The sequence below is a fragment of the Vanessa tameamea genome, chromosome 17 (assembly GCF_037043105.1).
Source record: "Vanessa tameamea isolate UH-Manoa-2023 chromosome 17, ilVanTame1 primary haplotype, whole genome shotgun sequence".
Lineage (NCBI taxonomy): Eukaryota > Metazoa > Arthropoda > Insecta > Lepidoptera > Nymphalidae > Vanessa > Vanessa tameamea.
This window is the reverse complement of record NC_087325.1, coordinates 2,213,251-2,230,928: the sequence shown is the minus strand read 5'-3', so window position 1 is coordinate 2,230,928 and position 17,678 is coordinate 2,213,251. Positions and strand designations below refer to the sequence as shown.

At 31.2% G+C, this 17,678-nt stretch overlaps 2 protein-coding genes across 2 annotated transcripts; both read right to left on the bottom strand.

Moving 5' to 3' along the window:
- Positions 1–266: 266 nt before the first annotated feature.
- On the bottom strand, positions 267–6,018 carry LOC113400380 (glutathione S-transferase 2-like). The gene is made up of 4 exons (XM_026639936.2): positions 5,866–6,018; positions 1,918–2,085; positions 906–1,048; positions 267–467 (listed from the first exon to the last, which is right to left on the bottom strand). The coding sequence occupies exons 1-4, from the start codon at positions 5,996–5,998 to the stop codon at positions 297–299; spliced, it is 615 nt and encodes a 204-aa protein (XP_026495721.2). The 5' UTR covers positions 5,999–6,018; the 3' UTR covers positions 267–296.
- Positions 6,019–9,730: 3,712 nt separating this feature from the next.
- Positions 9,731–15,070, bottom strand: LOC113400379 (glutathione S-transferase 2-like). The gene is made up of 4 exons (XM_026639935.2): positions 14,934–15,070; positions 11,006–11,173; positions 10,449–10,591; positions 9,731–10,088 (listed from the first exon to the last, which is right to left on the bottom strand). The coding sequence occupies exons 1-4, from the start codon at positions 15,064–15,066 to the stop codon at positions 9,912–9,914; spliced, it is 621 nt and encodes a 206-aa protein (XP_026495720.1). The 5' UTR covers positions 15,067–15,070; the 3' UTR covers positions 9,731–9,911.
- Positions 15,071–17,678: the final 2,608 nt, after the last annotated feature.

The following is a 17,678-nucleotide window of genomic DNA, read 5'->3' as shown; positions in this document are numbered from 1 at the left end:
TTTTTTTAACAATTTTTTGCTGAACTATACTTATGTTTTATCGAATCTTGCAACTGTCCACGTATTTCTATCCAACATTTTTGATTGAGTTCAGCTATAAACTTTTAGTGATGACAATATAGTTCATGGCAATTATGCACTTCGCGTACATTGATATAAAATTAACTTGATAACAATTACTTATCTAAACTATTTTTTTACATCTATCTAGTCTAGTCTAGTCAATAACTGAACTAAACTCTGATCAAACCTAACCACCAAATATTCCATATTTGAACACTGTAGTATAATACATTTTAAAATTCAGTTTTTGGGCACTTCTCGCCGTAGGTCCTCACTTTCTCATCAGCGTACACTGCATCTATGACTTGTTTAAAACTTGGGTATTTTTTTTCTAAATCAGGCATACGAAGCATGACCTTCATGTAATCGAAACTACCAGCGAAAACGAAATCACCCCACGTTAGCTGAAATAAGAGACATTTTATTATTAAAATGCATTAAATCGCAAGAATCTTGCATATGAGGTTGTTTTGCTCACTAAAGAAACCATTAATAGATTTGAAAACTACAAATCGCTTACAAAGTTCAGTAAAAAAACATAATGCATAAAATTTGGGTGGCGAAATGATTCAGTGGTTATACATGAATCTTAACCGATGATTTAAATCAAACCCGAGCAAGCAATGTCATCCATAGTGCTTAATTTGTTTGTATGATTTATCTCGTGCTCGGTAAACATCATAAGGAAACTTTCATGAGAATCTTCGGATGAGAATCTGCTGTGTGTAAGCATTGGAGCAGTGTGGTGAAATAACTCTAAGTCCCCTCCTAAAAAACAGGTTTTAGGGAAACAGTGGGTCACTTTTACTTTTTAAACTTAATTGTTAACAACATATATTGACCTTTCCTGCCGCAATGTGACCCTTGTTCTGTTTTATGATCTCATCGAGTTTTTTGAGCATAGCCGGGTATTTGTTCTTGAGATTATCCTCATACTTAGTGGCCTTTAATTTTACATCTTTTTCATAGTGGACTTCCGCTGCCTCTGATAATAAAAAAAGAAAAACAAAACTCTTTAAACTTAAACCGAAAAAACATTATATATTTCACGAATATGAAATTACATAAGCATAAATACTCAATTGAATTATAAAATTATTTAATTTTTTCACTATTTGTAAAGAACTTTTTGTGATACTCGCTTATTGAAAAATTCAATTCAACTTCCGGTTACGACTCCAGAGACTCGCAAAGTATGAAAAAAAGGTAGTTATGTTAGCTCAAATCACGAAGACATTTGAAGTGAATGCTTAATCAGCGGAATGTAAGTTATTGTGTCATTCCATGCTTTGGGATCGTTTGTCTTGGGCAACGACTTATCCAAAAAGGAATTTCATTCGATTAGAACATAAACTTCTTTTCGGTCGTGTCAGTATTAATTATAATCAAATATTTTAAAATTCAAATATAGAATATAGTTTTTTTAAGCCTTTGTCTTTATTGCTCCCGTAAACTTGTATGGGTAATAAATATTTCTCGCTGGTGAAACCAGCATCAGATAGAATGTAAATAAAAACTTAAGAACGTAGATTAACCACTAATAAATAGCGGCACAGACCTCCAATGCCTCGTAACTTTTTTTATATATCTAAATGGGTAGGTGCACTGGCAAATCGACCACCGGATGGTAAGAGGATACCACACAACAATACCAAGCATTGCTATTTGGCGATAGAATATTTAATTATACAAACCCATGTGGTACCAAGCGAAATATTTTTTTTTGCATAAAATATTTAAGTTATCAATCTGAATAGGTTTAAAAATATCTCAGTTATCAGTATCTCAGTCAGACATTTAGATATCGCAAGTTACCGGATGGTCACTATCACGAATTTATAAATTGAATATTACCATCACGTATGTCAATCAGAAACTCGATATTCTGGTCGATTTCAAAACTTTCTTCTAAGTTGTCTCCAGCGAGCCCGTTCTTTTGACCGAGGTAGCGAGCAATGGCTGTACTCTGCGCATACTTTTTTCCATCAATTTCAAGTACGGGCATTTGGCCAAATGGCATCACTGAAAAAAAAAAACATAATTAATTTTTGTCCAATTGGGATGACATATTGCTTATAACTTTTACGCTTGTTGAATATTTATTATTATGTCGTTCAAATTAGTAACTTACAGATAGAGTGAGAGGGATAGAGAGGATACATACACGGAGAAAGGGAAAAGTGTATATGAAAAAAGGGTGAAAAAGCAAAGACCAATGATGAGACCAAAATACGTGTGAACGAACTCTTATAATAAAATATTTAATAAGAGTAACATAAATTATTGCAAAGAGAAATAAAACCGTTAAAGAAGAAAAGTTTTAATTCATTATCATATCCACATATACATATATATTTAACGAGCTAAACCGACAGCTTTACCCGCGCGAAATTTAGAAAACACAAACTTCCGACCCCGCTTTCACCTCCTTAGGAGTGGAGTTTCGTAAAATCCGTTTTTAGCGGGTGTCTACACCCTATAAAGAACCTACCTGCCTAATTTCAAGCTTATAGTTTCTGAGATTTCGTGAGTAATCAGTGAGTGGTATTTCGCTTATCTATATAAATATATGTACGATACATAGATAAAAGTCATAACCGTTTGGAATTGTGGAAGACTGGCATTATGTTACACTTTCCAGTTGAATTGCAATTCTGACTCATCATACATCGTAACGTAATCAATTGAATAATTTATAGTTTAAATAAATCCCCTTTATATCATTGCACGTGTCGACGAAGGTTATAATTAAACTCAAATATTAAACTGACAAGGACTATATTTCTTGAAAAACAATTAGGTAACTTCAAAATGTCCGCACGCTTCCCGCGTTTGGTAACCAACCGCCCTTTTTTTCCGCGCCCCACCGAGCGGCCACCAGTGTGCCCAGTTGATAAAAAAAATCATTTACCCGGTAAAGCTACTTTAAATTTAGGATAATTATTAGAAAATCTTACAATAACATCTGTATACTTCTTGAAGGGCATGTATTCTATTATTTTTTTATACGAACATAAAATTCACACTTGAAAAGTTAACAGTTTAAATTTAAAGCGGGTGAAATTCTTCTTATTATACGACTAGTAAAATCTTATAAAATTTAATATATATCATCGGTTCACTATTTTTTTTCAGTTTTACAAAAAGTAACGTCTTCTCATTTTTAGTTTGGTCTGATTTGCCAATGATCATGTATCTTAGTCATATAATACTCGCATTCATATTTTATTTAAAGTACAGAATCGGTTATAAAGATTAAGTTTGATATACAGACTATACGAGTATATTTACGAATTTGTAAATAAAATCTCTGATCGTAGGTTGTAATGCAACAAAGCATATCCATTTGGCCTTCGTACACTATTGTTGGCGATCATTACTTAGCCAATTATTCTATTACGTTCACTATTCGCAACACATTTGTACGAAGTACGAATGTATTGTACGAAGATATTCTAGTTCCCAAGCGCAATCTCCCAATTGGAAAGAGTCAGGGGTCTGGATTAACAGTTTTCCAAATATTAAACTACTTAACTTTTGGCCTGACCTGAGATTTTAAGCCTGGACTTCGAGACCTGCAGCTTATTATCTATTATCCTTTATCTATATAACAATACGTGAAGCACTTTGTACCCCCTTTTACCAAAAAGATAGAAGGAGGTGTACGAGATTTGGCACTATTAAAGTTTATGTGGAGAACTAGTGCAGTAAGCTAATATTTTTTTATAAAGTATGCATTAGATATACATTAAAATAATAAACATTACACACAAGTTTATCGACATAATATTTAACATGAAACATTCATAGTTTACGTTCATACACGTCATGTCAAAGATGAAAATCAATGACATATATTTTTTAATTTGAATATTTTTATTGTATTAGTGACAAGGCGTCGTCCAGTTGAGCCTCATTTTTTCTACGTATCTTTCGATTTAACGCATCTAATGTTTAATAAGCAATAAATTACGGCCGAATTTCACCAATTAAAAAATAATAAGACTATCTCTCTGATGATTGAAACTAAGATGAATAGAGGATTGTCATATCTATTAATCTTCATTGGGCATTTGTTGTATTAAAAAGTTATATTTTAGAGTTATTTTTACATAATAGTTGTCTACACCCCACAGGTATTTAAATGTATCTTTCTCAAATATGGTTGTCTGAATAATTAGTCATAAAACTCTTGTACAATGCAACGATTTTATTTAATCTTAAGCAATGTTCATAAAACCTTGTGATGTACTATTAAGTACACCAATAATAATAACATATATTTTAAGCATTATTTAAGTGTTTTTTAAATTTGTAATTAAGTCTCCACGGATGTAATTTTTTTTTATTTCCATGAAGCATGACAATTTTTATGTTGCAACGTTTATAAGAACGATATTATGATGAATCATAATTCGATTGCCTATACGCCTGTTCACTATGACTTGCAATTTATAGAGATAATGTTTTGGCATCACAAGGTCAGTGACCGAGTTTTCTTAGTTCTGGAATCCATATTCGGCATATGATCGGGTCGAATAAAATTAAAAAGTATTTTTGTGAAGAAATTTTCCAAGCCCAAAGTTAGCGTTGTTATGTATAATGACTCGGGTAAAGTCATGACTCTCCGCCTGGTCTATCTCCTTTTCGATCGTTGTCCTATCTGATGTCTGTTAGTCACTATCATATATTCTGCGACGTGGGCTGGTTGGCAGATTCATTGCGTTTGCCGAAATTTAGTCAAGAAGACTTTATAATATCAATGTTATCTTCACTCATGAAGGTTTCTGATAAAGTCATTAAAATACGGAATACACAGTTGCTTACAAAAATATTTTATGTAACCTGTTACGCTCACCGCCTATTTGATAATATTGTATAAAATAACGCTGAATCATTAAATTTTATTATAAAAATGAGCCTATTTACTATGTTGTAACGCCGTAGGAAAAAAACATTGATAAGATAAAAAATACTCCGAAATTTCTAGCAATAACAATTTAGGTATTAGATAAGACATACTTTATCATGCATGCTTATTCCACAAGGTGTTAACACATTTAATTTTAAAATTAATTTGGTAACTAAGTGGAATTAAAGATATTACATTTATTTACAGGGCAATGACGTAGGAGCATAAAGAACTGCTATTTTTTAGTGTGTCGCTATATGACTCGGCTGCCATACCGACTGGCGCCGTCATGACACTTCATTAGGCCTCGTATAAACCACAAATCCCGCATTGAATAGTAAACCAGAGATCACATTGCAATAGATTCATAGCTGTATCCACATCTGGTTTTGTGAATTAATTTTTGCACATGCAATGTAACCAGTAAGTTTTCACATCTAAACGCGGCGATAATACAGAAACGATTCGTAGGTTGAAAAGCGTATCGGGTACAACTTGTTTCAACCTGCCGGTTAGTTTAGAGTTGAGGTATTTTTTAACGAGTTAAATAATGTAATATCTGCTTAGGTGATTCAGCATTTAATGTTGTTTTAATTATCCAAAAAATAATGGCACGACAACAGTTCCTTATTTGGGTCTCAACCTGCAAGGACTGAAAAGGAAGCAATTTTTATTTATACACTCAATATATACCTTAACTTACGTTCCGGTGTCCGTACGGTTGCCGCACAATTAACAATTACAATTGAGTAATATACTCATTAAATAGTCCATCCCTGCTATAAAAAATCAAATCACGTAGACCGACTTTATATGTACATGTGTGCGTGGCCAACATACAAATCTTGAACAATCAATCAATATAAATATAACCCAGTAGAAACACTCACAAGACTTAAAGGATCCCCAATCCTCAAACTTTATTCGGTGATCTTCGAATTCTTGCCCACTATACGCGAGGAGTAAGCGGATGGCCTCACCAAGAGCCTTGGCAGGGAAATAGTATAGCACTGTTTTTGGCATTTTGCTGAAACATATATATATATTTATAATGACATTAAGGACAACATTTTATATACTTCGTATATACAACTACTAAATTTAAGTTAGTGGAAACTCATTTGTAAGTCAAAATAAATTGAAACAGTTCTTTTGCTAAACAAAAACGCATTTAATGAAAATTATAATATATTTTCTTACATGAATAGTAAATTTAAAGGCGTATCAGATACGAGTATTATAATCGATTTGCCAAACGGCAACTCCTTACCAACTTTATCATAAAATATATCAATAATAAGCATCAATGTCACAATGTGAAGGATTTGATCGTCTGAATTATTATTACTGAACACGTGGAATATAATATAATAAATATAAATAATTAGATAATAACTTGAGGCCAAGTATCTTTTTATTTACATCATAATTTGAGGATAACCAATTTAATTATTTCTACATCTCTGCGAAACACTGATATCAATATCTATTTAATTATGAAGGTTAAATCAGGTTTGTTTCTGATCTCCATTCCATCGAAAAATCGTTTATTTATTTCTCCCTGTTTCAAAAAAGAAAAATAGCTACTCGCATACCTTCTATGATTCGAGAATTTACCTATTTATGGCCAAAAATGAAAATGTTCTAAATAAATCTTTATTATGAAGGAAATACTTTTACATCATGTGAAGAAGATCGCCTTTGCCTAAATAAAAATAATAATTCTGTTGGATAAAAAAATACCTATAGATATATTATATATAAAAATATCATCATCATCATCCTTCAGTCCTTATCCCAATTTTATTTGGGGTCGGCGCAGCATGTCTTATTGTTCCATACTTCTCTATCTGACGTCACTCGCAAGTAACAATCTTTCCAGCTATATCGACTTTCACACAATCCATCCATCGTTTGTTTGGTCGTTCCTTTCCTCTATAATCTATATCCACCCACTTACATTCTCAAAACCTTCCTCACAACATGGTCCTCATTCATCCGCGTAACATACATAAAAATATATTAAGTATTAAGTATGTTTAGACTCTGTTGTGATATATTTATTATTTACAAAAGAAAGAACCACTTCAAAATCATTCAAATGGTTAACCCTACTGATCAAAGTAAAAAAAAATAGAATTATAGCTCTGTGTACCACACATGAGACTGAAATAAAAAAATGGTTTTCTAGGTTATAAAATATTAGGTTTCGATTTTATTTTTTTAAGTACCTACTAATAATTGATAAAGGCACAAAAAAAACTGCTTTAATGTACACAAAACACTAAAAATAGACACTATACAAATTTAGGGCGATTGTAATGATGGCAAGAATACTAGCTGCATTTCCTCGTTCAATAGCACTTTCAATAGTCTTGGCAAAAAATTAACCAACTTTGAAGTCCAGTGGAGGCCATAAGGACATCATCATAATCACATGTTCTAACGTTTTTACTAGATTTTTAACAATTTATTACAAAATTTAATAAATTGTTAAATCTTGTTTGTTTTGTAAAAATTTTTAAATGTTAAAAAAATATTAAAATGAAATTACAAATTAATAAGCAACAATTTTGTACTTAAAAAAAATACCTTCTAATTTTTGGCAGGCGATCCAATTTATCAACACAATTTCTATACAAATTAATAAAAAAGGATGTTATAGAGACGCTAAGCTATAACTAATTGATAAATAACATTTAATAACATTATCGTAATAAAAATCGAAGTGTTATCTGTACATATAATGACAAATTTTAATTTAATGGGTGCGATCCTTTTAAACAATTATCAAAAATATCTGAAACATTGATAACTGTATTTTTATCACGATTGTATTTCTGTCTTATTAAATACTAATTACTAACGAGATACATAGACAAATTTATTACTTTCTAGTAGTTGTTATATTCCTAGCAATCGAAAACAAACAAATCAGTATTATAATTAATGGCCGAACCTTTTCGGCCAATAACGGCGAAAGATCCTGGTTTTGTTGTTAAGTTTACGCTGAGTACGACTAATCAGGTCTAAAAATTTATTTTATATTTGAATGTTCTTATAAATTAAAGTACCTAATCGATTGTATCGAATATTTTTGAATCAAACTTTGTAAAAATTACATTTCAAAAATTTCTAAGACAAGTTATGTTTTTGGGTTCTATTAGTAAAAATTTGTACTAAGACTTATTAGAACTAATTGTGGGTCAATTAGGCGTAGGATTCGAAACCAGGCATGCCATGTATAATTGCATATGCCATGATACATAGAAACTAGCTAATAGACTAATGAGGTAGATATTATTTATATACAAAATAAATTTATAAGATTTTGGCTCGATGTGTGACGACTAACGCATCATATTACGTATTTCGGATTCTTATTTTTTTTTAATTTATGTTATACTCAGATATTTTATTTATAATAATATACTTGTATTTTTATTTAAAAAAAGTACTAGTGCCGGTCCTGACTTTGTACGAGTAGAACTAGTACAAAGTTACCCCAACCACTTTTCCCTTTTAAGTTGAAATTTGTGAACGACGCGAAAAGAGTAACTATGCAAAAATTGAAGTCAAACGGACATGTATTTTCGGAGATCTCGTGGTGAGTCAGCGGTTTATCGCTCAAAATGCTAATAGTTTAATAATTACAGCAATAATGGCAAATAAACTCAACAAAAAACAGATGCAATTGTACAAGGAATCTCGTGAATATTTCCATGTTCAAGGTCATGCAATGTTTCTGATAATGGAGCTAAGTGATTCTTTGTACGAGACCATCGGAACCACATACCGTTTAAAATGATACTCACGGACATAAGTACTGCTAGACTAGTTTTTTTAGCAATTTTCATAGTCTTATGTCATATAATTAACGTTTTTGGGCAATGGTATACGCATATATAATAAGATACCGGGAAATATAATCAATTTACCATTTACTACATTTAAAAACTTTGTCAAGACTAAATTTAAAAAATACGCCTGGATTTAGGCTCGGGTTCAATCACAGGACATTAATTATTGTAAAAACCAGCATTGTAATTTATTTATTTAAATATCAACGATACAAAAACGCTTCATTGGGAAGTTTACTTGAATAAAATTGTTTTGAATTGATTTGATTGAGTAAAAAATCGTAATCAAACTTTTGGTTTTTCCATATATGCCTTAAAATTTTAAAATAACTGTAAATGTTACATAACTAACTAAATGAAAAATTACTCATATATCGGCGTGAAAAAAAGGAATTCCGTTTAATTTTTATGTGTTTATATGGACTTGATACTGTCTGCAATATAAACTTTTTATTTAATTACGGCCAATCCCTGAGAAATGCAATCCCTTCTCAAGAATGCTTCTGTTGGTGCAGAGCATTCTGCGTCAATTCAAATTCATTAAAATGACACCGATGGAGCCTTAAAAAACTCTTACTTTGATTCACTGTTTAAGATGAGGCGACATTGGTCTCCTCTATGAGAACTACATAACTAAAAAATATATTAGACAGATTTTGGTATTATTTTCATGGAGTACATGTCAAAGCATATGTCTTAGCTAAACATAGATATAAAAGAGTGTGACTAAATAAAAATATGCGTTTTTGATTTTTCAATTTTATTTAAAAAAATATAACACAGATAATATAACAATATGTTGTGAAGTTGAGATATATCTTACATTTCTATTTAATATATGAAATACAGGATTTGCGATTGTATACAATATTAATAACAAGAATATTGCATTAACTTTAGATTGGTTAAATTTATCAAAATCGTTGTTGTAGGATCATGGTGATCGAAAGTGATCCAAATGGCTAGTCAGTCAATTTCTTCGACCACTATGATCCGACAAGTGATTAAAAACAATTCGACATGACAGAAATAGTTATCACTTTAAGTGCTAACTATTACTTAATAGCAATTTTATTTTAGAAGTTGACATCTGCCTTGGGTACATTTTCACTGTAAGCCTTCACTTTAGCATCGGCGTATACCGCGTCAATCACTTGCTTGAAGCTTGGATACTTTTGTTCCAGATCGGGCATACGAAGCATTACCTTCAGATAGTCAAACATACCAGCGAAGACGAAATCGGCCCACGTGAGCTGTGGAACAAACATTGTATTAGTCGCGTATACATTTTTTTAAATTAATAAAGTATATTTTTAATAATTGAATTTAATCTGTGGGTATTCTAATACATTGTAATGAAATTTACTAAACATATTACTAAAGTGAAATGTTATAAACAATGGTACAATGGCCAAACCAGAGAAAGGCTAGCTTCTTAATGTAGTACTATTTAAATGTCATAATGTTATATTTTTTATGAATTTTCATTACCTCGTTAAATTGTTGAATATTTATTTATCACAAAGGTTGATTATAAAGTTGGAAATAGATATCTTTGATGTTCTGTACTTTAAGTTTAAGCCTGGTTTTTTCTGTATACAATAAAGACCCACCTTTCCAGCAGCAATGTGGCCCTTGTTCTTCTTGATCATCTCGTCGAGTTTGCCAATCAAAAACGGATATTGATTCTTCACGAAGTCCTCGTGTTTCTTTTCTTTGATCGCCTCATCTGGCTCATAGTGTACGGATGCCGCTTCTGGTAACAATAACAAGTTTGTTTTGTAACACCTTCATACGACCTTACACTCAAGTGTTAAATATATAATAGAACAAATACATGTTTAATTGTTAAGCTAATACGAATAAAGAAAAATCAAATCTTGTTAAGTAATTTCAAACAACTTCAACTAAGAATTGCGTATTTAAGCCGGAGCGTGCACCTCTGAATTTTCATGTGTTTAATTTGAGCTTATAGATTATATCGTGCTAGGTGAAAGTGTCGTCATGAAACCTTTAATTGTAGAAGGAAAATCTAAGTGTGTACCAACTCGCATTCGCGCAGCGTGATGGAATAATCTTCAAACCATCTCTTCAAAAGAAAATGGACCTAAGCGCGGCGGTGAAACATTTACAGGTTTACCGTATATTTAATAATGATATATTGTCTTACTCGCACGTATGTCGTTCACAAACTCGATGTTCTGGTCGATCTCGAAGTCCACTTCGATGTCCTGGCCTGAGAGACCGTACTTGCGTCCGAGGTAGCGCGCGATGGCCATACTCTGAGCGTATTGCTTGCCATCGATCTCCAGCACCGGCATTTGACCGAATGGAGTGGCTAAAAATTACAATATGTTAACATATTTTTGTTTTATATCTTATTTATATTATAATGCATTAGTGTTTTGTGCGTTTGTTGTCAAATAAATCACGAACAGGTAGGCAGTTTATCGATTAAATCATGATATACTTCATGTTATGGCTTGTAATGTATGGCAAGCGCGTCTGAGTAGGGGCCACCCACTCATCATATATTCTACATATAATCATATATACATATAATCTATTCCAACCACAAGAGGACAAAAGCCAATAAAACAAAATTTGCCATCGAATTGACGAGATGTCAAAGGTGGCTTGAATAATATGCTTATATTGAATAATATTCGTTATGGATTTGAGAAAATGGAATTTTGAACGTCAATGAAACTTATCGGAACTTTGGAAGTAAAATTACAGTGGATATAGGTAGTTTTAGTGGAATCGTGTTATATTGTAAATAAATATATATTAATGAAGAATTGGAATACACTACATATATATATTTAAACACTTGTCAATCGTGTAGACACTTAAATATCGCACTTAGCAATAAAACCTTGCTTTTAAATTGCTTTGATTACTTACAAGTAGTTGTGTTATCGTAAAATTCATTTCACGAGTGTAATCAATTAATAAGGAAAATAAAGTTATTCCTCGAAAGATAAATATTCGATATTACATTGGAGTATCGTTAAAGATACATTTATAATATAACATTTCACCACATGTTTCAGAATATTTTAATGAAATTTTTACTTAACCTTACCTTGAATATTTAAGTAAAATATAAAGTATAAAGTGTTTCTGTTTGGTTGCAATCGATTGAAAGTAATAAAATTGTATTATTTGTTAGCGATAATTTAACTGCCGAGCTACTCGATTGACCTAGATCTATACTGTGTAGGTCAGATATGAACATATTTTATATTTAGGAATAATAACTCATACAAAATATAATATAAATATAGTAAGAAGTAGTATTAAGAATTTATCATCTATAGACCTTGTAGAAGGTTTATTTATGTATTACTAATAGTACATACTTAGTAAATACCTAAGTATATATAATATACCTATCCGAAGAACGTTATAATATACAATAATATACCGATGATAATTCAACATTAACTTTCGTATTTAATCATACTATTCATAAGAAAAACGTTTTGTAAAAATTTTTCTCAAATGGAAGTATTAAAACACACGACAAAATTCACATTGTCAGGTCAATGAACTAACCATCTGCGTACTATCTTATCAATATGAATTATAACATACTGAGTTTCGGCTTTCAGTAGGTTTGTATTTTTAAGGTAACAGCAAAATAGTTCTTTAATAAGATTCCACAAATAAAATTTTAATTGGCCTATCAATAAATTTAAATCTCATATCAAATAAGGTCTAGTAATTACTTGATTAAATTATGTGTATAGGTAGATAATAACAACGTGTACTTATTATTCGTTTGATATTCATGTACGAAAATAATAATTATATTATTTTTAATATGTATTCAGTAATCATGTTTAAGTTGGGGAAAAACAGTAACCGCTGGTGTGGTAAATTTCTCTTTCATAAAATAATGTGACACATGGCTGTAATAAAGAACATACTGTTTGGTTTTTTTTTATTAAATACTAGCTAATGCATGTTGATGGTAATATTTCAGAAAGCCTTAACTGACATAGTACTTATCAAATAATTCGGATGAATTGGTCTTCGAAAGCGTGCAGGACAAAGTATAAAAATAAATGATTATATTATATATCTTTAATGATAAAAGTATATTAATCTAGAATGTTTGTTTTATAAAATATTTTCAACAAACTTACGAGGCCATAGTATTTATAGTGACGTCATCGCCATTAAAATTCCGCAAGTTATATGAGAAGTTTTACAATTAAATACTTGTGATTACTTCATTGAAAATATGTTTCTGCAAGCAAGATCATCTGCCATGTTTTATTATTGGTACTCCTTTATCGAAACGCGTTTCATCTTCTGGTGTAAGATTTATATTAGTAGGTACATTGGTAGTTTTTTCAGTTAGTCAGTACAAAAGAAAACATCTCATTTATTAATAAATGATTTACTGCTTGGCCTTGAATTCGTATTTATTTGTCGTCTAGCGCAACTTTAAACATTTCCATCCATTGTTTATTTTTTCGCAATTCATAACAATTTACATGTTAATGATGGCTATATGTTATGTTAACATGTACGTACTAAACATATCCAAGATGTCTCGGTGGTTAGAACACGTGTATCTTAACCGAGGATTGTGAGTTTAAAACCAGACATGCTATACAGAATTTACAAGTCTTATAGTATGTATTTAATTATTTATAATCTATCTCGTGCTTGGAGGTGAAGGAAAATATTTCGAGGTAACCTGCATTTGTCAGATGGAAAACTGTCATTTAAGAACAAAACCATTTACGCAGATGCCTTTGCCTAGCTGTGGGAAAATTACACTTTACTTATATGAAACATATTTTGTATCAAATTAATAAAAAATACATAGGATATTGTATTTAATAATTTATGATAATATTTATGTTTAATAGCATAAAGTAAAGCCCAAGACTGTCAAAAATAATCGAGATGTCAAATCATAAGGCGGCTTTCCCGCGTAGTCAGTATAACCTAGTTTGCTCGCAGATTTTATTAAACTGGCAACATGCGTAAAAAACTTAAACGAACTTAAGCGAACAGAAATTATATCTGCGTCCGCATTGTCTGCGGCGTGAATGTGATATAAACATTTCTTACATACATTACGTGTAGTAACATAAGGCGACAGCCGACAGTGACACGAGGCGACCATCAATGATCCAAGAAAGATATCGCCTTTAGTGACGTCATTTACCAAAAAAAACTAACTACGAAATCTTATAGATTCATTAATCGGTTATTCGCACTATTACATATCTGGATTATATTGATATCATTCGGTATTAAATCGTAAGTTTCATATTGATAGAAGGACGAGCTGTTGCCGCCAATTTAAGTTTAGCCAAATATTATTATGATATTATTACATAATTGTTGTTAATTAAAAGTTGCACACAAGTAATCGAACATGAAGGTCGGATAATTTGTATATTTTAATCGGCTAGCTTTGAAAGCCTCGAATCTTTATCTAATAGCTGAAAAAATATTTTCAATAAATAATATAGTAAATTTTGTCAGTACGTAATGATATTGTAAAATTAAAATTGACAAACGAATAAAACCCCTTTAAAATGTAACATTTCCCAGTGTAGCCATTTTATAAATGTATGCAAGGTATTAATTTAAATAACAAGAATATAAAAATGAGCAATATTCATTAGGAAATTCATTGATTAGTCCGTGGAACTGTACTCGCGGAATGAAATCCCAAGCTACATCTGCATAGTGAGAAACAGACGGACGAGTTACTTCCGCGTTTGTTTTGCATTTATAATATGAGTTAAACGATAGTTTTACATTTTGGGTGATCAATTAAATGAAAGTATTAATCATGATAGCGTGTATATTAGAACTCAAGATTTTCTTTTATTTTAAGAATTTAAATGAATTAAGTCCTTACTTAATAATATTAAGGAGAATAATTGAGGCTTTAGAAGATTGACTGACGTCATATGTATGTGTGTAAAAAAAGTATCCTGCCGGTTTTATCAGTGCATTCTATCTTTTCATCGATCGATCCGAAACCATTCGATGGAATGAATGAAATTAAAATGTAGTTATTGGAATAGATATATTACTTTATTGTTTTTTTTTTTACTTACATGGTTTGTATGCTGGCCAATCTTCCATTGAGACGCGTTTATCTTCGAATTCCTGTCCACCATACGCAAGTAGGAGACGAGCTGACTCGCCCAGAGCCTTGAGGGGGAAATAATGCAAAACGACTTTCGGCATATTTCTAGGGAATTGAAAAAAATACATATTAATCTTAAACGCCGTATTTTTCTACTTATTTTAATAATAAAACATTACTTTAACTGATTATTTGTAAGAATACTTTTTAACCGAAGAAACAAAAAAATCTCAACAGATATTATTTGTTGTATATTTTAATATCGACGAGTTTTAAAGACTTAAATTGACGAAAATAACTAATAATAGTATACGTGTATTCTGTATGCTTAATTAACTTCCAATACGAGGGTATTTAAAATTTTAAATGAATTTCAGTTAGTCATGTTACAATATACTTTATTGTGCAAATATATATACACTCATACAGTACAAATTACTTTTTTAATAAAGTAGATTCGGTAAAAAATGCGATTTATTAAACTTCTACTTTTAATATTCAATTGGATCTCACATGGAAATACCTATGATGTCGTTAACCGGTAGCGTATGCAAACATTCTATTTGGAGAACCTTAAAATATTCGAAGATTAAAACCATACATATTTTATAAAACTATATTCGGTATAAACTACATTTTTTATATTAAATTCTAATGTGGAAAAATGTATTTTAAGCACTTACATTTTTTTACAGTAACTAGCACAATGAACGTACGATCTCCACGACAGCTGTACACAGACTGGACTAATGGGTGGACTGGCAAAGCAAATTAACAAACCGGCCGGCTGTCGAAACCGGCAAAATGTAAAAAGCACGTTATAAGATTTTTATTCTGTGCCAGTGTTTACGTTTATACAGCTATGATCGAAAGTATTATTATACCGTGCACAAACAACTTCCAACCTTAACTTGTTATAATTACATTAATTATTATAATGTTTATATAATACACAAACAAGTATCGTTAAAAGTTAAGCACTTAACCAGCAGTCGACAATTTGTCGCTAAATTAAGAGTTGTTGTAAACTAAATAGACGATTTTATTATTTTGAATGATCATGAAGGGCCATAAAAATAGGTAGATTCGAGTAATATACACCAAAAGCTTTTTAGATAACAATGATTTTCATTTCGAAGACAGATTATCCCTGGACCGACTGCCAAAACGTGGTCACGTGTAGATGGACATTATAAACACTTATTCCTGACCGTCGAATTTCTATCGTCTATTACTTTCACTTGGTATACCGTCAACGTCGTCGACGATGTTTTTTATCATAGACTTGTAATTACTAACATTCATGAATAATCCTCTAGCCGCTGTAAACAGAAGCTGCTATACAACGCATTTATGTATAGCAGAAAAACTGACAAAAACTTTTTGCAAGCCCATTCTACCTAAATAAAATAAATTTCTACGTAATACTCGTATACTTATATTAAGTGGTTACCACTGGCATATAAATTGGCATTGACATTGGCATTAAAAAATTAATCATTCGTTACATCGTCCATGCGCCACCGACCTTGGGAGCTGAGATGTCAAGTCCTTTGTGCCTCCAAACCGTAACACAACAATACTAAGTATTGCTGCTGAACGGTAAATTATATGATGAGTGTGTGTTACCTAGTGCTGGGTCATTCCTGATTTTACGTAAAACGAAACGAACCGGTTTTTTACATTTTCAAAACAGTTCTTTGAAACGGTTATAAAAAAAACCGATTTGTTTTCTTAGGTTCGAGAACTTACTATATTTACGATAAATTACTGAAATAATGTATATTCAACACTGGAGTCATATTATATAATTTTGAAAATAGTCGACCCTATTATTTTTTTTGGATTAATTCTCCGTCATGCTCCGTGCTTATTTGCATGTAAAAAAAAAAGTTAAGAAATATTTTTAAATTATTTGTAATTGCAACTATTACGGCTGAGGATTACCCGATTAATAATATTATTAAACAGTTAATACTAAATCTGTAATAAAAAAAAAATAAGCGTATAAGGAGCTCACGAAAACTTTTTTTTTTGTTTCCTAATTTTTATTGATTCTTCTACAACCAAATTTGTATTGTATTTCTTTAGAAATAAGATTTATTGTAGCATATTCGTTACTTCAAATCCAAAGTAGTTCCTTAGAACTGGTTTAATATTCATACAATAATAGTCCTTACGGCTATCGAAATAAAGTGTTTAGTCAGTTACACGTGATAAGAACCGGTTCGCGCAGCAGTACCAACAAAATGGTTTTTCGATTAAGTTCATTCTTCTACAAACAAATTTGTATTGTATTTCTTTAGAAATAAGATTCTTTATAGCATATTCGATACTTCAAATCCAAAGTAGTTCCTTAGAACTGGTTTAATATTCATACAATAATAGTCCTTACGGCTATCAAAATAAAGTGTTTAGTCAGTTACACGTGATAAGAACCGGTTCGCGCAGCAGTACCAACAAAATGGTTTTTCGATTAAGTTCATTCTTCTACAACCAAATTTGTATTGTATTTCTTTAGAAATAAGATTCATTATAGCATATTCGATACGTCAAATCCAAAGTAGTTCCTTATAACTGGTTTAATATACATACAATAATAGTCCTTACGGCCATCAAAATAAAGTGTTTAGTCAGTTACACGTGATAAGAACCGGTTCGCGCAGCAGTACCAACAAAATGGTTTTTCGATTAAGTTCATTCTTCTACAGCC